General features: G+C 41.5%; 1 protein-coding gene across 9 annotated transcripts in view; it reads left to right on the forward strand.

Moving 5' to 3' along the window:
• NRXN3 (neurexin 3) overlaps positions 1–27,852 on the forward strand; it is a 1,089,604-nt gene that overhangs the window by 1,014,763 nt on the left and 46,989 nt on the right. For 7 of the 9 annotated variants that reach the window (XM_063117923.1, XM_063117925.1, XM_063117924.1 and 4 more), the window contains one exon: positions 19,270–19,345. In XM_063117923.1, coding sequence (XP_062973993.1) covers positions 19,270–19,345 — 76 coding nt within the window. Of the gene's footprint in view, positions 1–19,269; positions 19,355–27,852 lie in introns of all 9 variants that reach the window. The other 2 variants (XM_063117930.1, XM_063117928.1) reach the window with 2 other exon arrangements.

A 27,852-nucleotide genomic window follows, 5' to 3' on the forward strand; every position in this document is an offset into this window, starting at 1 on the left:
AGCAGAAGAAAGTATGAGATTTTGGAATCAGGAATGAGATCCCGTGGTGGGGGGTGCACTGTAGGTGTATTGATTATGTTATTAAGATTATGTTATTAAGATAAGATATTGTATTCAACTGAAAATTATGTAGTATGTTGTGTGTGTTTTTTATGTGATGTATGTATATGTTTAAGTATTGTAGAAAATAAAAAAAAATAAAATAAAAAAAAAGAATGAAGTGGTAGAAAATTAGAGAAGTAGAATAGACTGAATTTTGTAAATACTCCCTCGCAGGAAAAAAACCAAAATCCCTGCAAGAAGAAAACTAATACACTAGGGAAAAAGATTCTAGTCTGTTTTCTTGCTAGTTTTCTTCATAGAGGAGAACATTCAGAATATGATTTCCCCACCAGCAGTGCAGTTTTATTGATGTTTTTATTGAATTTGGCTCAACCAAATTTTGCCATATTTGGGGGGGGGGAGAGGGCAACATCTTCAGAGATTCAGGTGGGGGCAGTGGAAGTCTGAGGTGGGGGATGTTCAGCTGGGGGAGAGGTTAGTAACACTTGATGAGGCTGTTCAGACGACATGCTGAGCCATGGTGGTTAAGCATTTTGAGCTAAATATTATGGCTTAGTGTGTTGTGTGAACCATGACTTAGCAGGTCATGTGAACCATTCCTAACTATGGTGGCTACATAACCACAATTCATGCATGCTCACTAACCATTTGCTGCAACAAGGTTAGCGGCCTAACCATGGCTTAGTGTGTTGTCTGAACAGGCCCACTTATTACAAGGTGGCCGATGGTAGAGTTGCTTCCCAAAAAATTTAATTCTCAGTGGTGGTAGCTCTGCTGCTGCTAAGAACCAAACTGGGCCCCCCAAAATGCCTCTGGGAATAATACAATGCTTGGAGTGGTGCACTTCTTTGAATTTTAAAAGGAAGGAAAACAACTGTGCTTTGCAGATTGTCAGCTGTCTTTCATTCCATTGTCCACCCATTGATGGAATCAAGGATTACAAGAATTTGATTCCACTTGCACATGAGGGCATTTGCACAATTCCAAACCAAATGTTGTTGTTTTAAAAAAAATGGTCCACAAGTCCACAGAATCTGAACAACTCAGAAAAAGCTAGTCCATTGCAGAATCTGCAGGTCGCATTCCAAGCAATCTGAACTCATTTGAATCCATTGCAGATCACAGAGTCATAGAATCGTTAAGTTGGAAGGGGTCTATAAGGCCATCGAGTCCAACCCCCTGCTCAATGCAGGAATCTACCTTAAAGCATACCTGAAAGATGGTTATCCAGCTACCTCTTGAATGCCTCTAGGGTGGGAGAGCCCATTACCCCCTTAGGTAATTGGTTCCAATGTTGTACTGCTCTTACAGTCAGGAAGTTTTTCCTGATGTCCCGCCAGAATCTAGCTTCCTGTAGGTTGATCCCATTATTCCGTGTCCTGCAATCTGGGATGATCAAGATTTCTCTTACATCCCAAATGCAATATATTAATATATTTTAAAAAAAAGTTTTCCATCAAAATACACATTCCTATATGCCCTTTCCCCTCAGATTCTTCATTTTCTAATACGTTTTTAAATCTTGTGTGATCTGAGAATTGCATGTGACTCTGAATATTTGGAAAGTGCAAAATCTGGTCTATGACTAAGTTCTGATCCACACATTAGTGTGGGAGGTGCGGTCAGGTCAATACATATTAAACTTCACAAAGATTGAATTCCTCAAGCATCCCTACTTTGGGTGGAATAAGCCCTGTGGACTCAGTGGAACTTACTCTTTACACGAGTGGTTTTGGGCTGAATGGCCGCAGTGCAGAGCCTGATTTGGCAAGCTCCACATGGATAGCGGAGCTGTGGGTTCATTTTTGTTTTTCAAACTGTAGTTCAGACTGTCATATCTGATTTTTTGCCCCTGCATGCAGCGCTTCTCTCCTCCCTTTGCAGTACACCTGAATGCAATGCAGCAGTCTCCAACTAAGCATAGTTTATCATTTCCTCCAAACCAAAAAATCATGGTTTCCAACTTTGGAACAAGCCTGGATCTTGGGAACCAAACCAAACCAAAATACTATGGCTACCAGATTCAGAACAAACTGAGATCTTAAACCAACTTCAAATTGTGTTTTAAGATCCTGGCTTCTTCTCAAATCTGATAATCATAGTTTGTTATGGAATATGGTTCATTCATATCCCAGATTATTAAGCAAGATACGATTGTCTGGACTCAGCCACGGTTTGTCTTCCTTGAAGACCTTTGAAATGCCAGTGTTAAGAAAGGGCATGGTAGGTTTAGCCATATAATCACAACTGGCCTGCATGAGATGGAATGGTGTTGGGATGGTAGAACAGTTATTTAAAAATAGAGCCTCAAGAGGAATTAATGAAGACATGGGGGCACACAGGTTGGATTGTATATGTGACTACCTTTCTCTTTTTTAATGCATGGTAATCTGAATTTATAGATTTTGTTTCCTTTTAATTCAGCCGTTAGAAGAAGAAGCAATGCGTCACAGAGCTCCTGAGCCTTAAAAGATTGTCATTAAAGCCACTGTGCAGTACTTAGTTATTTATTTCTCTCTCCAAATGATCTAATCAATAAGAGAACAAAATCAAACACAGCTCTTTCGTCTTGAAGAGAGAAAAGACAAGTTAAATAAAGATGTCCAGGAGACTGGGGCAAAACATGCCGGCAAAACGACATATTGATTTCCAGCAAAGAAGCAGATTGTAAATGAAAAATATTCTTCTGACACAGTTATTAAGTGCAGGGCTGACACCGCAAGCAGAGAGGATGTTTTCTCTGGCTGGAGGCCGAGTTCTGAAAGGGCAGCTGATGCTTCTTAGACCAGATGAGCCTCTGGCTTTCAGAAATCCATGGCGCCCTTTGCTAAGTGAATAAGGCTCAAGTATTGGGACTTTGGCTTTTTCATATTTGAAGATTTTAAGGATCCATTTTTCATATTTGAAGATTTTAAGACTCAGCAGCAACCTCAAGGTCACAATACTAGAAATACTGGAACTGAGTTTCTAAGCACGGTAGTACATCTCCACTGCATTCAAGTGCAAAATATTGTTAGTGAATACAACTGAGCCATGTTCTTGCTTGAAACATCAATCTATTTATCTATCTCCTAGCCTTCTTTCAAGGAGCAATGTGTATGGAGTTCCCATCAGCAAATGTGATTCTTACTATGGCACTGTCATTTTAGACTGAAAGCCACCTTGGGGGCTTAGGCCACAGCTAGACCTATGGTTTATCCTGGGATCATCCAGGGTTCACCCCTGCCTGAGCACTGGATCCCCTGTGTGTCACCCAGATGAACAGGTTTGACCCCTGGACGATCCAGGGATAAACCTTAGGTCTAGCTATGGCCTTAGATTTGGTAGTAAAGTGGGATATATTTAATCAATTAATTAATAAACTATATTGGGCAGTATCTAAAGGTGCCAAGCTGCTAATGCAAAATATGTTGCACTAGCACAAGGGCCCTCTAGTGCAATGTTAATAACATTAGCTTGCACACCAGGATTCTATGGAAAAACCAGTCACACCAACTAATGCAATTAACGCATTGAAGGCTGGTGGCTCTGATTTCGGTGGGGCTGTGAATTCATTCTGGGTTTTAGTCAGAACCGGCCAGAACTCCAAAACAGCTATTGGTGGTGCTGAACCCATTTTGGGGATAGGGTTCAGGACTTTGGATACCTCTTTTATAGTTCTGGCTAGCTCTGACTGAAACCCAGAATGGATTCACAGCCCCACTGAAATTGGAGCCACCAGCCACCACTGGATTGGCATTATGCTACATGTCCCTGTGTTAGCAGCTTAACACTGTAGGATACTGGCCACTGACTTAACAGTGGCATTCCAGTGAGCTTTATGGCCAGGGGCAGCTAAATATTTTATTCAGCAAACATAACTACTACATGTTTACCTATGGTACACCATGGTCCCCTGCAGCAAAGGTGTATGGACAACAAAACACACATCACTGAGAACCCTGGCTCAGTTACTCCACAGAACTGTATTTGCTGCATAAAGAGTGGAGCTACCTTAAGCTAGGTTTTGAACCTGCATCTCCCTATGTTTCTCTGTTCCAATCCTGAGACCTACCCCCAAGAAATAGTGGCTCACATCATCGAACTGGCTAAAGCATCACCTAGAAGCAGAAGTGTGAATAAGTTGGTGGCATTTTCCCTTTTCACACTTCCGCTACTATAAAGTGCAGCACAGGATTTGTGGTTGTCAGCTGCACTGAAATCTGTGAACCCCAGAAGCCTCGATTCACACTTTGGGCCTGTTCAGACAACATGCTAAGCCATGCTTAGGCCGCTAACCCTTTTGAAGCAAATGGTTAGTGAGCATGTTTAAACCATGGTTACATAGCCACGATGATTAGGAATGGTTCGCACATCACGCTAAGCCATGTTTCACTCAAAATGCTTAACCACTGTGGCTTAGTAAGTCGTGAGAACAGGATCATTCTATCAGCTGTGGGGAAAGAAGGAACACGAGTCAGTTGTGTTTCCCCAGTTCTCGGTGGCGTATGATCCAGCTCCGTATCACAAGAGCAACTGGTAAACTTCATCTGGAGAAAACAAAGAAGATTGAAGTGAGCAGGGATGCATCTGTGTGTGTGTGTGTGTGTGTGTGTGTGTGTGTGTGTGTGTGTGTGCACGCACGCGTGTGTGTGTGTGTGTGTGTGTGTGTGTTTGTATTAGTTTGCAGAGTGAGTGTGTGTAATCAATAACCAAGCAATCTAGATTCCAAGAGATGTGTGTTTTATTTTTATTTTTTATTTAGCCCCTAAATAATATGTAATTTCTCCAGGCCAAGAAATAAATGGAAAGGATTTAGAGGGATTTGCTTATCAGCGGAACACCACGTAGCATTACATTCCTCCTGCTTTTGGGAAGGTACATTGAAGTTTAGTTTAAGCTGCTGTGGTTCAATACTTCTCTTTCCTCTGTCAGGATGCTTTGAACAACAGACAAATTAATCACCCCTGTCTTTTTCTTTCCCTGTTTTCCCCTCAGCCCCTTGCTTATTTAGATTCCCTTGTCCTCCTCGCTAAAGCCGGAGGGGGTGGGGACATATTTAAGACAGCAGGAAGGCTGACTTTCTCCCTCCCTCCACCCCACCTTCCCATTGTCCTCTGAAATACTTAAGGCTCAGATCAGAATTCCCCGATACTTTTAAAACACAGAATGTGGTCCAAAAGCAGCTGGCATTTATTTTATGGCAATAATGAACTACTGATTCTGCGGAGCAATTGTGTTTCCTAAAGACTCATTTCAGCTTGCAATGCGCTCTCTCTCTCTCTCTCTCTCTCTCTCTCTCTCTCTCTCTCTCTTAAAAACAACACTTGATGCTTGACTTACTTGATACACAGATGGAGTGCAGGAACGAAGGCTGATTTACTTCCCCATTTTTAACTTGTGTGGCTAGTTATTTAATCTCTCGTCCGCTGTGGTAATGATTGAGAGGCTGATTTTGTTACAGTGGGTGGGCCCATTGTGAACCCTACTTAATGATATAATTTGGCAGTGAGTATGGTTTCCATTTTTACATCCAACAGGGATCCCATACGCAGGAAATGCAAGGGGTGGGAGGTTTTCAGAGGAGGGAGTGTTCGTTCCTTTGTTGTTGTTAACTCTGGTTGATGGGGAGAATAAAGGGCATGCTGGTTAATCACTGGCTCTCAGTTAATCAGGTTCTACGACTTATAAGAAAGAATGTGTTCCTATGATGAGGTAGTTCCTTCTTCAAAGAGCAACATGAATGGCTGGAAATCTGCCCTCTGCATCTTTATTGGCTACTTTTTTGAGGAGCCAGAGAAGAGGTAGGACACATGGTGCCCACTCACTCCCTATCTCTACCTTGTACTCAGCCTTTCAGACAGATTACTTGTCCTTCACCACACCTCCGATGGCAGCCATTTTGTGGTGATTTCTCAAATCATCAAATGTGCCCATGGACCAAAAATGTTGCCTACCCATGGGCTAGAGAAATGGCTAAGAGACCTGGTTTTTTATAAGAATTGCCCTACTGGATCAGACCAAGGGGCTGCCTAGTCCAGCCTTCCCCCACCCCCAACAACGGACACATCCAGATGCCTAGAGAAATGTACAAGGAAGGCATGAAGAAAAAGCCCTCCAACCTTGTTGTTCCTCAGTTATTGGTATTCAGGGTATACTGCATCTGAACATGGAGGATCCATTTAGCTGTTGTGGATAATAGCCATTAAAAATAAGGAAGAGACTATCAGTAAAATACGAGCCGATCATCAAAGTTCTCCAAGTTCCACCTTGAAGTTCAGTCTGACTCATTTCCATTCCCGATTGCAAGCTTTTGTTCTAGTTTGAAAATTAAAGTATGGGTTTGAGCGTTTAAAAGTGTGCACCTTAATGTGTATACTTCCTCCCCAATGAATAAAGCATTTCCAAAATGCACATTTTTAAAGAGTGCATTTTTCTGCATCACACAAGGACAGGAATGTGTGAGCTTTGCCCCCAAAATGTGCTTGCATTCAGGGGTGCAAATGGGCCAAATTCTGGACAAAAGTGAATCGAAACAGAATGGCTGTACAGCCCTGATTCACTGCAGACCATACTGGGCCAGCTTGCAGAAAATGGAACTGAGTCGAGGGGGACAGTGATGCAGCGGGGGGGGGGGGGTGATGCAATTTCGGCAGCAAGGGCAGATGGCTGCTGAGCACTCATCAGGCCGAGCCAAGCCTCCAGAGAAGCTTGCACAGCCCGATGAGCAGGGGTGGACAGTGGCAGTGGGGCAAGTATCCAGCAAGTCAGACGCAGGTGAGTTCACCCACCCCTGTGATACAGTCTTCCCCATTCTGGTGAGATACATTGCATTATGTGCTATAAAATATTCGCTAAACATTTCAGCTTCCATCCTCATCAGTAGCACAGCTGGGTACCAGAAGTCTCTTCAGATGGTTCAGATGACATGATTTGAAGTTGAGGTACAGGTGGGAATCTGTAGCTTTACAATATAAGTCTGCGGCAATTTGATGGTTTGAAATGGTTAAGAGGACATCCAAGAAGGATAATTTTGGGGGTTTAGTTGTGGTGTAATAACTCTATCGCTGGGTGGACAGTGTTGTTCACCTTAGTGAAATTCTCCAAGCTATTCCTTTCATAGTCCCAAATGACAAAAATGTCATCTATGTAATGCCACCATGTGCTAGGCTTGTAGGTGGAAGTTTCTTTGAATTATCCCATGAATAGATTGGCATATGATGGGGCCATAGGTATTCTCATTGCTGTACCTTGGAGCTGTAAATAGTAATTGCCATTGAACATGAAATTGTTGAGTGAGTAGCAACTTAGCCAGAGATGTTAAGACTCCAGCACAGGGGTAATTAGAGGTTCTGCTGTTTAAGACGTGTGTTCAGGTAGAGAGGCCGCCGCTGTAGGATATGTTAGCATATGCTCTCTTCTGAGATCTTTTCCCCCACAATGGGTAACTGCCCACCCTCATCAAAGGGTGTTTCAGGCCATACAATAGCTTTGGTGAAAGTGTCCCACAAGTTTTCTTCTCCCGCCCTCCGACAGTGTCAGTACATACCATCACATTCTTATTTAATAAGTGAAAGGAGGCAGGACCTCCTTATTTTTAAATCTAATGGACCAAGGTGACTGCAAACATTTTCTAAAGAGGCTGGCACATTTTAAAACCTGCTTTTTCTGCCCTTTGTCATTACAAAATCATGAATTATCTTATCGCCAGACCTGGCACTATAGCCTGTGCATGTGAACTAGAGATTTACTCACCTATATTGTAGGCCTGCAAATCCTACTAGGAGCAAAAGCTCCAAGTGTCCCTAACATCAATGTCCCTGATTATTATGGTGCATTGTCCCACCTACCACCTGCCCCTTCCTCCTGCCTGTGCATGAAGAATTCTGGGACTGGTAGTTCTTGAGAGAGCAGGTCATATAGGGAAGCACACATGTCGATCTCTCAAACTGTAAGTCCTACTTTAACAGCCCAAGCACACAATCCCTGTCCTAGAGAAAGGCCTGGGCCAGCAATTCGGAATGTTGCATGCTCAGTGTCAGAAACACCAACATAGGGCACCAGTTGAATAAGAACAGAAAATGTTGGGTTATTGTGCTAGAACTTTTTTCTCTCTGGAACTCTGTTTGTGCTCAGAAACAAACACACATCACGCAGGTCTTACACAGCAGAGCTGGTTTATTTCCTTCAGGCTTCTGTGCAGTTCAATTCAGATCAGTTCAGATCAACACACTGAGGCATACACAGAGAGCAGTGATCCAAGAGCAGTGATCAGTAAGCAGTGATCAGTTCCATTTTACACAAGTGAGAAACTATATACACATCTTACACAATTCTTATCTACATTACATACAGCTGTGATGAGGCTAACTTAGAATCTTGGCAAGGTTCCCAGAACAGCTTCTATCTCAAGGTAATTGCCCACAGATAGCCTTTCTCTGTTTAACCCTGAGATAGCCATACACACACAATTTTAATGACTAAGCAAGTATTTCTTTTCATATACTTAACAGTCCTCCTCTTGCACATGTTGTTTAAATTGTGTTACAATCTGAGACCCAGCTTTAAAAGCATCTCTTTGTGTTTTATCATTGATACTGGTTTTGTGAATAAATCAGCTAACATCATTTCAGATGGACAATATTCAAGCTTAATCCAGCCTTTCTGAATTATATCTTTCACATGAGAATAATGAACATCCACATGTTTAGTTCTTGGTTTACACTTTTCAGATGTAGCCATACTAATACATGCTTGATTATCTTCAAATATGGTTACTGGTGTCTCAATTTCCAACCTTAGATCAGCAAATAATTGTTTATACTACTCAATCTCATTACAAGCCAGAGATAAACTGATATATTCTGCTTCTGCACTAGCGGTTGCTACACAATTTTGTTTTTTTGTATACCAATCAATCAAAGATTGATTGTAAAAGAATGCTGCTCTACTGGTAGACTTTCTATCAATTGCGTTAGCCCAGTCAGCATCTGCATAAACACAGAAATTTCCATCTTTGTGTGTAGATATTTCCAATTTGTGATTGATTGTACCTTTTAGATATCTCAATACACGTTTTACAGCTGTCCAATCAGTTACAGAAGGTTTTGTCATTTTTCTGCTTAAAAGATTTATAGCAAATGTAATATCTGGTCTACTTAGGTTTGCTAGATAAAGTAAACTTCCAATCACACTCTGATATTTCTGTATGTCTTCTATTTCAGTACTGTCTGTCTGATTTTGAAAATCAGTGACCATAGGAGTGGCAACAATTTTACAATTCTCTATGTTGTGTTCTTCTAGCAATTTTTTAATTTTGCCACTTTGTTCAATCAGAAATGACCCTGTGTTAGAATCTTTTGAAATTTGCATTCTCAAATAACTTTTCACTGAACCAAGGTCTTTTAACTCAAAATGTCTTTGCAGCTGGTTTACAAATGTGTTTTTCTGTTCTTCTTTATTTTGTTTTACTTTGAATATTCATTTATAGGTAATGGCTTTACGACCTTCAGGTAAAGGTACTAGCTCCCACGTTTCATTTTTTTCTATTTCTCTGATTTCTTCTGACATTGCTTCATGCCAGCCCTGAGCTTCTGTAGGTTCCATTTCCTGAATTTCTTCAAATGAAGTAGGTTCATAGGCTATTAGTAAAGCTCTATGAGAAACCTGTTTGCTTTGGTATTCATCTGAGTAACGAATTGGAGCTTTGCGTTCCCTTTCTGATCGTCTTGGCATAGTTACAGGCATAGTTTCTTCTTTTACAGTTTCTTCCCCCTCCCTCTCTTGCTGAGATTGTTCAGGAATTTCTTCTGTTTCTACAGCTTTCTGTTCTATAGGCAAACTTACATACTGTTTTGTTTCTTGCATTTGTTCATGAAAAACTACATCTCTGCTCACAATTACACTTTTGTGATATGGAGACCACAAACGATAGCCTTTTGTTTGTGTATCATATCCCAACAGTTTACATTCCAAACCTCTTTGAGCTAGTTTTCTTGGTCTGTTTTCTTTCTGAATATGAGCAAAACATTTACTTCCAAAAACCCTTATATGTGACACTCTAGGTTTTCTTTTGTAAAACATTTCATATGGAGTTTTTTCATGTACAGAGTGGTAAAGCCTGTTTAACAAATAATTTGAGGTGGACAAAGCTTCTGCCTAAAACAGATTAGACAATCCTGACTCTTTCAATAGAGCTCTTAACATGTTCTGCAAGGTTCTGTTTTTCTTTTCTGCAACTCCATTTTGAAATGGTGAATATGGAGCAGTAAGGTCATGTTGTATACCCTCATCACTGAGGAATTTTTTAAATTGGTTGCTAAGAAATTCACCTCCCCGGTCCGTTCTTAGATTAGCTATAGGTTCTTTAAATCTATTTTTACTCCACTTAACAAAGGCTTTGAACTTTCCAAAAGTTTCACTCTTCTGTTTTAACACATACACAAATCTAAATCTACTGTAATCATCAACAATAGACAAGAAAAATCTGTTTCCTCTTTGACTTGTCTCAAAAGGACCTGCAAGATCTGCATGTATTAATTCAAAAATTCTTTTTGTTGTTCTCTCACTATGTTTTGGAATGTTTGACTTATGACACTTGGTTTCACTGCATACTTTACATTCTACATAGTTAGAACATGGTTTGATTTTCACCCCTTCACACAATTCTGGAATCTTAGAAATTGTTTTATAGTTAGCATGACTAAATTTTTTATGAGTTAAATGGATACACTCTTGGTGTGGTTTGCAATTGGCTATTGTTTTTGTTGTGACTTTGCTGGCTACAACTTCATTTTCTGTACAAGTATTAATCACATACAAAGAATCTTTCATTATTCCCTGCACACACACCTTGTTTCCCTGTTTTATAGTACAATTTTCTTCAGTAAAACAAACTTCATACCCCATTTCTGTTAACTGAAACACACTTAGAAGGTTTGTTTCCAATTCTGGTACATATAAAACACTTTGTAGTTCAACTCCTAGACAATCAAAATATACATTACCCACACCACAAATCTGGATTTTTATTCCATTTGCAAGGGTAACACACTTTTGCTCTGAAGTAGAAGTTTCTAAGGTAACAAATGAAAGTTTGTCTTTTGCCATACTTATTGAAGCCCCAGAGTCCAAAAACCAAGGATTCATTGTCTCTTTGACTCTTGCTAGAAGACACTTCTTTGTTGATTCAGCTTCATTCATGTTGTTTTCTTCTCTCCACTTTGCTGTTGACTGCTTTTTCTTCTTGTTGTTGCAATCCTGCCTTAAGTGTCCTGTGGAACCACAATTAAAGCATTTCCTTGCCTTTAATGCAGCCACCACGTCAGAAGATTTATGGCTTTGTTGAAATTCAGCCACAGGAAGTTTAAGGCTCTGTTGTTTTGAAGCTTGTCTTCTTTCATAGGTTTCCAGTAGTTTTCCAGCTACATACTCAAGGGTTAAATTTTTCTCCTCTTGACTTTCCATCATGGTGACAACCGCGTCGTACGATGAATCAAGACTTGACAAAATCACATAGACTTGGTGTATAGTTGTAAACTCCATCCCTCGTGCCCTGAGTTGATTGAAGATTTCTCTCATGCTTTTCAAATGGTTTGACATAGACTCCCCTGATTTCAGCTTCATTCCATACAGCTTCCGGGTTAGAATTATTTTACTGCCCGCTGTTTCTCTTTGATATACAGCTTGTAGCGCATTCCAGCACTCTTTTGATGTATTCAAAAACTGAATGAAGGAAATTTGAGAGTCTTCCACAGCTAATGCAATAACTGCCATTGCTTTTGCATCGTCTTTAAACCATTTAGCATTCTGTGGATCTGCTCTATCTGGTGGATCCTCTGTGACTACATACCACAGTTCAGCCTGAATCAGATACATTTGCATTTTGTAAGACCATAATGCATAGTTAGAGTCATTCAGCTTTTCTAACAATTGATGCAAACCAGACATATTAGCTCTTGCCATTCCCTCTGCTTTAGGAATTGGTATCTCACCGTCCTCCTGCTCAGAGTCCTCCTCAGAGTCAGCCGACTGAGATTTTTCCTCACTTTGCAGCACTGGCTTTAGCTTGATGTCTTCCTTCATCAACAGTTTTCTGTTTTAGCAGACTCCTGGTTCTGATACTGCACTGTTCCCATCAAGTTCTGGTTCTTCTGCCTGGATTAGGCTGGCGTAGGCTGGTCTAGGCTAGACTGGGCCCATAACCTTTGTTGGGTTATTGTGCTAGAACTTTTTTCTCTCTGGAACTCTGTTTGTGCTCAGAAACAAACACACATCACGCAGGTCTTACACAGCAGAGCTGGTTTATTTCCTTCAGGCTTCTGTGCAGTTCAATTCAGATCAGTTCAGATCAACACACTGAGGCATACACAGAGAGCAGTGATCCAAGAGCAGTGATCAGTAAGCAGTGATCAGTTCCATTTTACACAAGTGAGAAACTATATACACATCTTACACAATTCTTATCTACATTACATACAGCTGTGATGAAGCTAACTTAGAATCTTAACAAGGTTCCCAGAACAGCTTCTATCTCAAGGTAATTGCCCACAGATAGCCTTTCTCTGTTTAACCCTGAGATAGCCATACACACACAATTTTAATGACTAAGCAAGTATTTCTTTTCATATACTTAACAGAAAATAAATGCTTAAAATCGTACAACTGTACTAAAATATTGTAATGATTGGGGATAGGCAAACCAATACAATAGAAAACAAATATATAGCAATTCAGAATGTTGTGTGTTCAATGTCAGTATTGCTTCTGATTGTAAGGATATGCGATAATTTTGTTTTTCTTGCAAAACATGTGAGCACGCCCCATTTGAAGCTTTGAATGCAAGCATGAGCGCAAGCACATGTTCACTGAAAATATTTGCAAATTCTTGAACATATGATCACATTTGTCTTGTTCCTGATCCCATTTTGATTTGTGCACAGTTCCTAATTTGCACAAATTCCCCGGTAGTCTGAATCAGCCCCATGGTGGGAATTTGTGCAGATTTGGAGAGATTTGCACAAATCCCCTATTTATTTATTTATTCATTTATTTATTTATTTATTTATTACTTTTCTATACCGCCCAATAGCCGGAGCTCTCTGGGCGTTTCACAAAAATTTGATCGCTGCTCCATTTGCACAAGCTTCCTGTTTGCGTAGAGCAAGCAGTGATGAAACACAAACAGGAATTGAGCAGAAGATGAGCAAGGAGACAAGATTCAGCAAATCCTGCTGACCTCGAATATTGCTCATTCTCCCATCCCTGTCTGTCTCCAGCAAAGCTCACAAGATCTGCTCAATAAATACACAGACGCAGTGAAAGAAATTTCCATAAATATCTTGAATCATGATGTACGATTTAGCCTTTTTTTCCTGTTCCTTGTGGTAATGGGCTTGCATATTGGCCCAGGGTCTCCACATGCAATGAACATAACCTCATTGGCATTGCATGCTTCTAAACAACACATGTGCTGCAAGACAGGACCTGGGGAGGAGGAAAAGAACAGAATAAGAGCCATTTTGGATCAGACAGCATTCTGTTGACACAGTGACCAACCAGCTGCCCATGAGAAACACACAAACAGGACATTAGTGCAACAGCACCCTCCCACCAAAGTTCCCCAGAAACTGGTGTACATAGGCTTACCGGCTATTTACTGGAGGTAGCACATGGCCATCAGGACTAGTAGCCATTGATAGCCTTCTCCAGGAATTTATCCAATCCCCTTTTAAAGCCATCCAAATTGGTGGCCATCATTACATCTTGTGGTAGCAAATTCCACAGTTCAACTATGCACAATTTGAAAAAGTTAAACAAACTAAAACAATTCTGAAGTTTTATGTATTTTTACTAAGTCTTTGTGCATTTTATTGCTGTAAGCCACCTTTAGGGGCTTCTGCCCTGAAAGGCGGTCAAGAAATGTTTAAAATAAGTAAATTAAAATAAATTAAAAATCTGCAATGTGGTATGGCACTGAAGAGCAGTAGTGCTGCCCTGCCACCAAATGCCACGTTCTACACAGCAAATTTTTGGAGCCTTCTGCTCAGGTAAAGCATCTGAGGAATTCTGAGAGAAGTAAGCCTAATGTTTTATAAGGCTAGTGGAGCTAGTGAAATTTGTACACATCCCCGCGTTACTAGCAAATTTTACTGCCCCGATAAATTTAATTCTTCTTAGGAAACATGATCATTAAGAATTAGAACTGGATATGCACCTTTATGCTTTCTACTGTAGGGAGAGTGGGCCTCAGATGACATGACATAATCCCTCCTACTTGGGAGAAATATTTGAGCCCAGTTTCTAAATTAAATATAACATGTAGATTCATCCTAAAGCACTGTAAAGATGAGATTATTTAGATGGTGAATTGGAGCAGAGGTATGCTGTGTGCAGTGGCTTAAGGAAAACAAAGCTAAGAGAATATAACTGACTTTAAACAAAAAGAAAAGAAAAGAAAAAAGTGAAGAAGCCATCAAGAACATAGTGTGGCACAGTTTGTCTGCTGGACTTTGGTGGGGAATATTTATAGTCCTTTCTCTTTTCATTCACTCTAAGAATGAGAACTCCATCATTCACTGGATGTGTTATTTATAATTTCATAAAGCTGTTCCATGCCAGGGTTTATTTTATCTTGTGCTTAATGCCCATCAACTCGCGGCACAGCAAGTGAATGAGGTAGCCTAAAAGGGGCTGTTTTTTGTGTGGAAGATTTTAGAGTCGGCCATTTTATGTGGAACAGTGGGTCAAAGGATATGGGTTTGGAGCATAAATTCCAACTTTGGGCTGTCAGAAAGGGGAAGAACGTAAGTAATTGTCCTGAGCACATCTTGCTGTGCTATCCAAAATTCTCTCTCAATACCCATGATATATAGTAATGAACACAGATGTAGGACCCTTGCCAAAAGCAAGATTGACTCTTGGAGTGAATAATTAGAAGGTAGTGATTACAGAAACAATAATTCATTAAAGGCACTACTGTGAAACTGAGGGAATTTGAAGGTAAATATGCTCATAAATCCTCAAGGTTAGATGCAGACGTGTGAGCTTTCTGCTGTCCCTGTTTGATATCAAGGCAATTTCAATAAACACAATTGCGAAGTAGAGGGAGAATAATAGTAATAATAATATAAATGCAATAAAAGTTCTTTCAGAGGACATATAAAAAGTTTTCTGACTGGAGAGAGATGTTATTGAAAGTCATTAGAATACCTGCCTTTAATTTTACAGCCATTCATACTGGGCTGAGTAATTCCAGTTGTGAGATTTTTATTTTTGAAAATAAATAAACACATATTTTAGAATAGGAAACTGGGAAATGTTTCTGTGATGACTAAGTATTTTAGCTAATTAATATACAGGTTAGGTAAATATATTCTACCTCTTTCCCTACATTTCAAATGGAAGTTGTTGTTGTTGTTTTTCTTATAAAGAAGCTAATATATCGCCCATTAAAACCAGCTAACCCAGTAGGTTAGACTGAGGCCATAGCTAAATGGGGCTTTATCCCGGGGCAAACCCCGGGATCGTCCCTGTGCAGCCACATGATGCGCAGGGGATCCCGGGATCAGGGAGGGATCATTCCTCCCTTGCCTCGGGATATAGCCCTTGCCTTTGGCCCTGGTTTTTCCGTGGACTCAGGCTGAGCCCAAGACCGCAGAACGTGTGGCCGGGTGCCGCGGAGCCGGGAGCTGCGCACAGGGTACAGTGCTCCTCAGGAGCACTGCGCCCATCGGGGATAGGGTGAGGGAAGCGGGGGAAATAATTTAAATTTCAAAAAGGACTTACCTTTTGCGCACAAGCATTCTTGCGCTGCTGGTCCTTTAAAAAATGAAAAAATGGTGGATACGACGCCTCTCCTGCTGAGGTCGTCACACATCATGTATAGACAGAGGAGGGATCCTGCATTAAACACAACACGAGATCTTCCCTCCTCCGTCGTGGTCTAACAGCTAGGTCTAGCTAAGGCCTGAGAATTAGGGATGTGCTCCGCTCCGATTAGGAGCGTAGAAGCAGTAGCGGATTGGCCTGCTCCGCCTTACCCAGAGGCGGAGTAGGAGCGGACCGCGGACCCCCTAGAAGCAAGGCGAAGAGAAGCGGCCATTTTTCGGAGCTCCGAGTTCAGGCGGAGCGCTCCGGTCGCCATCTTGAAAACATTTCGCCATAGGATTGCATTGCGGCAAATAATCGCGCATAACTACGTTGTTTTTGAAGCTATCATTCTGAAAATTCTTGTGCACAGAGAGTCGTGGATGGGGGTCATTTTGAGACCACTCTCACCTCTCTGCATCATACGGGTCGCGGGCTATATTTTTGTGAAAATCGGGTCAACTGCGCGGCTCAAACTGCGTTTCCGGCTTTTCGCCCATAGGATTGCATTGAGGGAAAGAATCGGGGATAACTGGGGGGGGTTTAAGCTATCATTCTGAAAATTCTTGTGCACAGAGAGTCGTGGATAGGGGTCATTTTGAGACCACTCTCACCTCTCTGCATCGTACGGGTCGCGGGCTATATTTTTGTGAAAATCGGGTCAACCGCGCGGCTCAAACTGCGTTTCCGGCTTTTCGCCCATAGGATTGCATTGAGGGAAAGAATCGGGGATAACTGGGGGGGGTTAAGCTATCATTCTGAAAATTCTTGTGCACAGAGAGTCGTGGATGGGGGTCATTTTGAGACCACTCTCAACTTTCTGCATCGTACGGGTCGCGGGCTATATTTTTGTGAAAATCGGGTCAACCGCGCGGCTCAAACTGCGTTTCCGGCTTTTCGCCCATAGGATTGCATTGAGGGAAAGAATCGGGGATAACTGGGGGGGGGGTTAAGCTATCATTCTGAAAATTCTTGTGCACAGAGAGTCGTGGATGGGGGTCATTTTGAGACCACTCTCAACTTTCTGCATCGTACGGGTCGCGGGCTATATTTTTGTGAAAATCGGGTCAACCGCGCGGCTCAAACTGCGTTTCCGGCTTTTCGCCCATAGGATTGCATTGAGGGAAAGAATCGGGGATAAATGGGGGGGGTTTAAGCTATCATTCTGAAAATTCTTGTGCACAGAGAGTCGTGGATGGGGGTCATTTTGAGACCACTCTCAACTTTCTGCATCGTACGGGTCGCGGGCTAGAAGTTTTTTAAAAATCGGCGGGAAAAATACCTTTTTCAAAGGGCTGAGGGGCAGAGTCAGCTCCCGGTCATGATGATCCCAAAGTTGGAGGAGGGCATAGGCAAAACAGGTAACTTGGGATTCTGGGAAACTTCTCTTTCTTCATCTGAACGGGCTTTTCCCCGTGTTTTTTAACACACCTCGCAGGGATGTTGTGTGTGGGGTGCCCGATTTTCAAAAATTCGCCAAAAATCAGGGGATGATGGGATTGCTTTGAAACTTGGCGTGCATGTGTATATCCCCATGAGGTGTCATGGTGCCAAACATGAGGTTTCTAACTTGAACAGAAAAAAAGTTGTATAATTTTTTAGCTTTCAATGCAAGCCTATGGGGGGGGGGAAAACGGAGCTCCGGATCCGGATCCGGAGCTCCGGGCGGAGCGGAGCGGAAGTGGGCGGGGCGGGGCGGAGCGGCCCGATCCGAAAAATGGCGGATCTGCAAGTGAAGCGGAGCGGGGGGTCCGTGCACACCCCTACTGAGAATCAGTGACTGACCCAAAGTCACCCAGTGAGCTTAAGCAAGTGAGGGAGAGAGGAAGATAGTAGGACTAGGGGAAGATGGCAGGACCCTTATTTCCCACTGCGCGGAGAAATTTAAAGAAGGAACAACAGTGTCCAGGGTAACAACAGTGTGACAACCCCTTCTACGTGGGCCAGGTTGAAAGACAGGATGTGCCTGACCTCATCGGCTGGGTTTAATTGTGAAGTATATAAAAAGATCATATAGCTTTGATATGTATTGTAAGAAGCATGCAAGAAAAGACGAGAACCAGTGCAGTTAGCCTATTTCTTTTCATCCAACTACCCAGTTTACAAAGTACAAGGCCCATAGCGGGGACCAGAGGAGGAAGGGTTGAGTCTGAGGAATGCTGCAATCAGCTTCTGAAAATCGTTGGGTAAAAAGTACCTCTGGCAGCTCCAGACTGCCACATTGAGCTCAGTTCTATCCAGGGTATGATGCAGGCATTCTTCTTACCCAGTCCCTACGGCCCTGCATGGTCTGCAACTTTTACCCATGCAAGCGGGAAAGAGGAAAGACAGAAGAATTTGGTGTCAGACTTTTGTTAGCTCATGTTGCTTGAGGGCAGGCTAATTCTGTACTCTGGTACACGAGCCATACAGCCTGTGTCCAGAGGCCTCCACAGAATCTCCCTAATGGTCTCCATTAGTAATTCAGCTAATTGCCGCAATTACATGAAGGGGTTGCTGTTGGGGAGAGAAGCCATTACGCTTCTCCTGAACACACTGCCGTACATGCTGCTCATTAATTAGAACAGCCACACACACATACACACAAGAATTACCAGCTGGAAAGTGCAAGGAACATGTGCTGCAATTCGTTGGGGCCACAGATGCTCTTGATATGGCCTCAGCTTTTCAGAGCCAGACCTTCCACCCCACCTGCTGTGCTTTGGCCATTCCATTAATATTCCACTGGAACCCATCCCTGTGCATTTAGTGGGGATGAGTATTTTGATTTATGTGGATGCACCAAGAAGGAAACGTTTTGTCTGGCTCATTTAACAGTGTGGTACATCTGTCCTGTCCAAAGTATACCTGGAAGTTTCACCACACAGTCCACATTTGTTTATCAGATTAGCTGTGCAAATGACGCATTCTGTCCATCATGGCCAGATCTACACCAAGCAGGATATGGCACTTTGAAAATGGTTTGAAAACTGTATATGGAGTGTGTCCTGGGGCCCAACAGTTGTCACTACTCTCATAAACTGTTTTAAAGCAGTAGTGTAGATCCTGCCCGTGTGTAAATGATATACTCAGCATTATATCATATCTTGGAACCATATTTTGATTCCACAGAACCCTGGAAAAGATAGGCTTTTGATCTGATCCAGCATAGCTCTGGTCTGATCCAGCATGGCTCTTCTTAGGTTCAAAGTTTGAACCTCTAAGAAGAGGTTGGTGGTGCTCCTCCTCTACTATCTCCATGATCATAGTCATTATGTCTGATTGTGGTCCTGCCAACAACATTATCTATTTTTAATGCCATTCGCTTTATCTAATCACTGGTTCTTTTCTTTTTGTTTCCTTGTTTCCTTCACATGTCAGACAACAGATGACCTCGTTTCTTCAGCAGAATGTTCTAATGACGATGAAGATCTCATTGAATGTGAGCAGAGTGTAGGTAAGCCAGGTCAGTCTTCTTTTTTTGCTTGCTTTCTTACTTTATTTGCAAAAGACGATGCCTACATATATATATGTGTGTGGATGTATACATATATATGTACCCTTATATATGTATATGTGATATATGTATATATGTGTAGAACTGTATATCCAGTATAAATGCATAAAGCCAAGCATCCAATCCCATGGAGTTGGCAGGAGCAAAACACAAATAAGTCATCATTTGAAACCAATCATTCTTGAACCAGTGCCTGCTCACTGTATCACAAACTCTTGTGCTACATATTTGTAGTGGTTTTTGAACCGGCCCTGGTGGGGAGAAAGATAGTGGCATGGTATTTTTATACTGCTATATTAAAAGGTTGGGCTACTAATCTAAAAGGTGTAGCTGTTATCACATCTGTTATTTCATCCTTTTTGGTGGATGTGAAAATACGCCACAGAAGTTCCATTTGTCCATGGGATTTTGAATGCAGTTAACATGGCCGTGGATTCAGACGAATATTGTTCTCTATTTACCTGAACCGTTTGAGCAGTTAGTCTAAAACAAATATTAAGCTGTGCCATGTTCCCTGCAGCAACGATGCTTCAAAATGTATCCACTGACCAGTCAAAACTGATTGTGGCAATTTGAAACAGACTCGATTTCTCCCTTCGAGCCTAGATACATTTTGATGGTTTGATGGCTTTTTTTTCCTGGTGGGATAGATATGACAGTGTAATATCCAGCAGGCAACTGCAGTCTATTTTATTTTTAACTGGTTTTTTTCAAAGTCTTTCTTTATTTTTAATCTTAATTTTGAGGCTTGCCATGAGTTAAGCATTTATATAATAGAGAACAGAATTTCATCGAATTTCTGTGTACATTGTAAAAATGGAGTTTTATGAGAATCTGTCCTTAAAAGTGAAACACATAAACAATCTTATTTCTTTAGTTTTATTTTTGTTTGTGCTTTTCATAAAAGGGGGTGATTTTATTATTTTGAAGGTTTTTTCCCCTTTTTTAGTTTTTGCTAAGAACCAAACATGAGATGGTTATGTTCGTAGTTTCCTGAAGCATTTCAGATCAATACAATAATAATAATAAAAGTCACCTAAGGCTAGTGCTTTCACATTTCTCTTCCACCCCTCATACTCTGCTTGCATTTTGGGGGTAGGACTTGCTCTGGCAGTAATGAGAACCATTGTGGCTTTGCATATACCTGGGAAGTTCCATGAGAAAGCTAAAGCAACATGGCCTTATGAATTTGAAGACATGTTGATGCACTGCTCTGTACAAAGAAATGCTGGGGTGTCTCTCATCCATTCTGTGTTATTGAAGCCTTTATGCCCAAAGTTTTTGCCTGTTCAACTATTGATTATCTTGAGGTTCAACCATTGATTGTCTTGCAGTCTTGTGGTAACCAGTGCCTTGCGACTAAACTATTGGGCAGTTCAAAATATAAGTTCCATCAAATTCCTTTCTTTGGGAAGTCTTCTACTTAAATAAGCAATGGAATTTGGAACATGGAAACTTGCGCACCTTAACCAAGGTGGTGAAGTAGAGAACACAGATGTCACAGTGGCTGAGATCTGTAAACTTGGCTTTTGCCCGGCTCCTTCAGTAGGTCATGTGCAGAAGACGTTCTTGCATGGACAGTGGCTTTTGACTTTCTCTTATTTTCCTGGTGACATTTCCCCCCTCCACAATTTTTACCAGACCCTCCTTTTGTAGTCACATTCATTTACACACTTAAAAAGACATACTGTGGTGTCAGCAAGAGCAAGTGGGCAAGAATGGCTACTCATAATGGATCTGAAGCTACTGTGAGATCCAGACTTAGTGTTCATTTTAGGGCTTCAAGGAGGCTATGACTAGGGATGGGGAAGACTGAAATATATCCAATTAGCATCTCCTGAAACCAAACACGGGCAAACACAGTTTGCAGTCAAATGTTGCAGTCATACAGCTTGCAGTATGATTGGGACATTAACAAAAATGTTTACATTCAGAAAATACACATGGAAAGTATGTACATGTAAAAAAAAATGCACACAAACACTGTTTAGTCAATGGGAGAAAAAAAACCATACAATTAAAAAATGTGCACAAAACCGCGTACATTTTGAAAAATGCTTGCCAAACTATGCACAAATTTCTGTGCGGGGCAACAAAAAGCTTGCAAGCCAATAAGGACCCAATTCAGAATGAGCTTTGAAGTGGAAGTAGGGGAACTTTGATGAACTCCAGCTTGGCTGTTCTACACTTCCCTAGTTACAATTAGATTGTCAATTTCATGTATAATGGGCTGAAACACCAGGGTTGATATTCTAAATGGCAGTTAGGAATCATTGATTTAAACTCCACGGCTAATCTTTTAGGACCTCATTAAACTTTTTCCCCTCGTTTCTCAGATTGCCAAGAAATTTGCATTTAAAATAGAAGCCTTTCTCCCCCTTTATCAACCTGCTCCTCTTATCCATCGCCTGCAGAGATGTTGTGAAGGCAATATCACAGCTATGTCCATGGTGATGAATTGCAATGGCACAGAACCTTGAGCTGTGGCATCGATGAATGAATCAGGCTGCTACAAACAGAAGAAGTGCCTGCTCATCCATAAAGATATAGTTTGGAAACACAGGGGTTATGCCATAGAACTACAGAGCCAAAAGGAACTTCAAATGAGACCAGGCCAATGCATGCTTTGCTTAACTACTCCCTAGCTGATGAAACTCCTGTCTTCTATTCTTCTAGAAGGCACTCTCTTAAATCCTTTAAAATGGTTAGCACTTCCTTTTTTTTAACCTTGTTTTTTTAATTTTAGGATAAATACATCCAAGTCCCCTCAAGCCCTCTTCCTTACTTTCACAGCTTAAAGACTAAGTGGTTGTTTAACATGCAAAAAGCACTGAGTTCAACCTCCGACATTTCCACATAAAGGAGCTCAAATAGCAGAGGGCCAGAAACCACTGCTGACTGAGACTAGGGATGTTGGAGAAATCCACAACAGAATCAAATTAGTTCAGATTTCTGGGAATCCAAACCATGAATTCCACAGTGAAATGGCTTTCCCTGAGTTACATGGATTCCACGGCCTTGCAGCCTTGCAGACCTTTTTTTTTTTTTTTTTAACTTTCCGGAATATTATGCAAATTCCATTGTAGAAAAAAAATGTTTTTTTAAAAAAAAATTTAATGGCTGAAAATGTGCATTTTCCCTATAGGACAAAGCATGAAATGCACATTCTGGAGGTGGGGTTGCACATTTTTGCAAGTGTGAATTTAGGGGGGAAATCTGATTCCGTCAATGAGCAGATGACAAAACGAAAGGCACCTGACAAACTGCAAAATGCAGATGAAATGGATTTTGCAAAATCCATACATCCTTAACTGATACCTTGGAAAGCTGCTTTCAGCCAAAACGGACAGAATTATGCTAGGCGTATTATAAGACAGCTCCTTATATATTCTAGCCTTTTCTCCTTGTCTAAACTAAGGGCTTATTGGAATGTGACGGCGGCAGCATGAAGGTCAGTGAAAAGCCATTACCCACATAGGTGCTCCTCTTGGCTGGCATAACATTTAAAAGTTCCTTCGCCCATGCATAGCATTTGCACAGCCGCAAGTGTGGCTGCTCCATGAATGCATCAGCGCTGGGACTAAGAGCTGGTTCATAGATGTGGGGCGAAAACATGACTTACAAGGAAACATGACTCACAAGCAGGGTGACATTGGCCATTTCTACACCTGCCTTTTTTCCAGGGATTGCCCCGGGATCATCCCTGTGCATGTAAATGACATGCAGGGGATCCTGGGAGCAGGCAGGGACGATCCCTCCATTTGCCTGGGATAATCCTTAGATGTAGAAAGGGCAATTGTAGAAGTGGACGTCCTTTAGATGGCAGCTCCTATAATGTCTTTAGAAAAATTACATCGTATGCTTTTTTCTAATTAAAGGAGACGAGCCACAATCTAGTCCCCTTGTCTAATGGGATACCCCTTTTGCCTGTAGACCACCACACTGGAAAATTTCCAAACGTGATAATGTATTTTAAAAAGGCCTTGTGATGGGCACTCATGAGATTTTGGCACTGTCAGATCTGAGCTGCTTGTCAGAATTGGTTTTATCTGGATCTATATATCGTTACTCTGTCTCTCACTACAGAAATGGAAGATGGCCCCACCTAACAATTTTGCCTTGTCACAACTTTGCTAGCCATCTAGTTGATCACAGGTGGCTGATGACTGGAAGCACTACACAGTCCAGGTGGACTTGCTGCTTCTTGGTGTCTCGCAGCTAAACCCTGTATGGTGTTTCTGAGATCAAGAGAGATTTAAGATGGAAAGTGAATGCTAGGGAGAGGTGAACATGCAAAGTTTGAGCTCATTCAGGTTCTCCAAATTCTTCCTCAAAACTCGGCTTGTCTTGCTCGCGTTCCTGTACAGGGGCATTTTCTTTTCAATTGGGAAAAACATGCATTATCGATATCAATTGGTAATCATGCACATAATAATAATAATAATAATAATAATAATAATAATAATAATAATAATAATAATTTGTATCCTGCCTTTTCCCAATATTGGGCCTCAAGGCAGCTTTACAAAATTAAAACAGATACATATAAATAGAAATATACAAAAGTTGAAAATATAATTAAACCTGTTTTAATATTAAAACATTTAAAATACAAATAACATTTTTTAAAAAATCCAACACGTAAACAGAGGTCCAGACTATTCCTTAAAGGCCTTCCGGAACAAAAAAAGCCTTTGCGGGCCTCTGGAAGCACAGCAATGAGGGAGCCAGCCTAGCTTCCCTGGGAAGGAAGTTCCAGAGCCTTGAAGCATCTACTGAGAAGGCCCTCTCCTGTGTTCCCACCAGGCATGCCTGAGATGGTGGTGGGACCAAGAAAAGGGCCTCCCCTGAAGATCTCAGGGCACAGACAGGCTCCTAAGGGAGAATATGGTCTTTCAGATAACCTGGACCCAAGTTGTGTAGGGCTTATGTCATAACCAACACTTTGAATTGTACCCAGAAACAGACCAGAAACCAGTGGAGCTGTTTAAACAGGGTAGTTGTGTGCTCCCTATAACCACCATCAGTCAACTCCAGTTCATTCAAATCCATTTGTGAAATTTATTAGAGGTGTGCAAGGTGGGTCTTCTCCACCTCTAAATTTGACCCAGAGCTCTACTGAGGCGATTCTCTGCCCAAATTTCAAAGCGGCTCCCCTTAATCCACCCTGTCAGATTATCAGTCAGAGAACCACCCGTTTTCAGATAATCACTCTGGTCAGTGGAAATGCTTACAACTCCCTCATCTTTAAAGATAAAGAGGTGAAACTTGGCACAGTGATAGCTCTTAAGTAGGGCTTTAGGAATGCCAAGTTTGTAACAGGTCAGTTTATGCCTTGATTTTTTAGACTTTTTTTAAAAAAACAATCCCCTCAAACTATTTCCATCCCGCTTAAACACACACACACACACACACACACACATGCACACACACACACACGTTAATCCTCCCCTGCACATTTATGCAGGGAGCTCTTATCCTTTACTTTGCTGATGCAGAGCTCCACTGCTGCTGGTGGAAGTTTCTGCTCCAGCCTTCTCCAACCTGGTGCCCTCCAGATCTATTGAACAGAGTCCGTCCGTCCGTCCCTGCACTGGACGCCCAGCCAGCCAATAGGAGTAAGAGTTTAACTGAAATAAAGAGCTCACCTGACTCAGGTGTCAAAGCTTCCTCACTACCAATGCCAGCCAGCCAGCCCAGCAGCACTTTCCCACTGCGGAAACATGCTCCCTCTCCCTCCCCCATGGCCAGAACCAGCAGGCAGTTAGTGTTTCCACTCCCCTGAACACTGCAATTGGAGGAGAACACAGTCATGGACAGCGCTGTGGCAATTCCTAATTGGTTGGCGACAGATGTCAATATCAAAGCTACCCCTCACCCCACTCAGCGTCTTCCAAATATGGAGATATTCAATTGAGACACACACAAACTTGTACAGCATTGATGCCTGAAAAACAGCCAGATAATTTCGGAGACGTTAGAAGCTCCTGTTGGGTGTGCTTCTGCTCTGAAGTTACTCAATGGGTTTGGAAGTGGCCCATCTCCGCTCTGGAAGACCAAATGTTCCGTGGATGTTAGCGGTTACCAGATCTTTCTAGTGCGGAGTGCACACCCCTACCACAGACCCTATGAACCTTCTGTGGGGCATAATTGGAAAGTTGATTAAACTGCCCCCCCGATGCATTTACTTCAAAACAGCAAGACTGTTGCAAAATCTTCTAACATAATATTAGTCCTTAGCTATGGTTTTATGCCTACTTCTTCCCCCTAGGTTCATACAATTCGTGTGTGCCAACTCTAGTTTTATTACCCTGCCAGGAATTCCTGTCTTTGTTTATTCATTGTTATTCCAGAATACAAATGTATTTTATTCTTCTAAGAAGCTTGATAAGATGAAGCTGACACCACTGCATAAAGCCAGCAGGCTTTTTTTAACAAGAGTCTGTATGTAGAAACGCTCCATAGAAATGATGATGATGATGATGATGATGATGATGCCATCCTGATCTGTGTGGTATTTCCTTCTTTACCTCTATGGGTATGGAGGAAAGTATTCCCAGTGTGAGAAGACCTTCCAACTGTCTGCCTTAAAAAGCAGCAAGGATCAGAGGAACCTTGAGAATGTTCTTTATTCAAGAATAACAGATACCAACTCAAGAAGTTCACAGCTTGGGCCTGTTATACTCAGACAGACAAGCACACATCTAGCTGGATCATGAAGAAAGCCACACCCACCCAAATAAGAAAGGGATTTGCTACTACAATTGAGGCATATCTCTTAAAGAAACTGGTCTTGCATACTACAACATCAGGGTGTGTTATATATCATAGAATCATAGAATAGTAGAGTTGGAAGGGGCCTATAAGGCTATCAAGTCCAACCCCTTACTCAATGCAGGAATCCACGTTAAAGAATACCTGAAAGACAGCTGCCCAGCTGCATCTTGAAGATTTCTAGTGTGGGAGAGCCCATGACTTCCCTAGGTAATTGGTTCCATTCTCATACTGTTCTAACAGTCAGGAAGTTTTTTCCTGATGTCCAGCCAGAATCTGAAACGTGAGCCCATTATTCCATGTCCTGCACTCTGGCATGATTGAGAAGAGATCCTGGCCCTCCTCTGTGTAGCAACCATTCAAGTATTTGAAGAGTGCTATCATGTCTCCCCTCAGTCTTCTCTTCTCAAGGTTCAACATGACCAGTTCTTTCACTCTCTCCTCATAGGGCTTTGTTTCCAGAGCCCTGATCATCCTCATTGCCCTCCTCTAAACCCCCTCCAGCTTGTCTGCATCCTTCTTGAAGTAAATTAGGGTGACCATATGGAAAGGAGGACAGGGGTCCTTTATCTTTAACAGTTGTATAGAAAAAGGAACTTCAGCAGGCATCAGTTTTATTCATGCAGCACCTGGTAAAATTCCCTCTTCCTCACAACAGTTAAAGCTGCAGGAGCCCTGCCCTCTTTTGTATCTGGTCACTCTACAAGAGAGTGCAAGGCTCCTGCAGCTTTAACTGTTGTGATGAAGAGGGAATTTCACCAGGTGCTGCATGCATACAAATGACACCTGCTGAAATCCCCTTTTCTATATAACTGTTAAAGATAAAGGAGCCTTGTCCTCCTTTCTATATGGTCACCCTAGGATGGGGAATTTAGAGAGGCCATTTGTGCACACCTCTAGCTATGCAACAACAAAGGCTGCTTGATGGAACTTCCTAGCTACCTGCACTTTTTCTAGTCCTTTTTTGCCACAAGAAAAACAAAAGAGCAAGTTTTACTTATTGTTCATGCAGATGCCTTATAGGGTTCCTTTTATTTTACTTTGTATTTTTGATGATTTATTTTTAACGTATTGACCCTTTTCCTGTCTAAGTACCAAAGGGCCCTCTGAAGGCTTTGTACACTATGTACAATATATGTGTGTATATGTATGTGTGTGTACATATATATACACATATGTGACAGAATAATGTAAAACCAATTTTAGAAAGAGCCCTCATCATCCAGTCACGTGTTTACACAGAAATTCATGCCCTCATCTAATCCTGTCATCCACTAATGTGGAGAGATGCATGATACTGTTATTTGTGTACAAAGCATGCTAAGTTGCTTCTTTTTTAAAAAAAGAGTGGTTTGGGTTTTATTTTATGTTAAGTTTCTTTCAATGATAATTTCATCCACCAGTTATCCTAGGGGAGGGCAGGGAGGATTTTAAAAATTATACACGTATATCTATCAATATCTCCATGATGAGCCCTGAGCACATATAGATAGATATACTCATTGTATATATTTGAAGAACATTTTCTGTCGTTTCACCTCATCTTGTGCCGCATGAATTTTTGGTGGTTGATAGTTCCGTGTATTTTTTAAAAATTATTATTATTATTATTATTATTATTATTATTATTATTATTATTTGAATCATGGTGGTACCACATTGCCATTTTCTTT

This window comes from Elgaria multicarinata, chromosome 2, assembly GCF_023053635.1.
Source record: "Elgaria multicarinata webbii isolate HBS135686 ecotype San Diego chromosome 2, rElgMul1.1.pri, whole genome shotgun sequence".
In the NCBI taxonomy this organism is placed as follows: domain Eukaryota; kingdom Metazoa; phylum Chordata; class Lepidosauria; order Squamata; family Anguidae; genus Elgaria; species Elgaria multicarinata.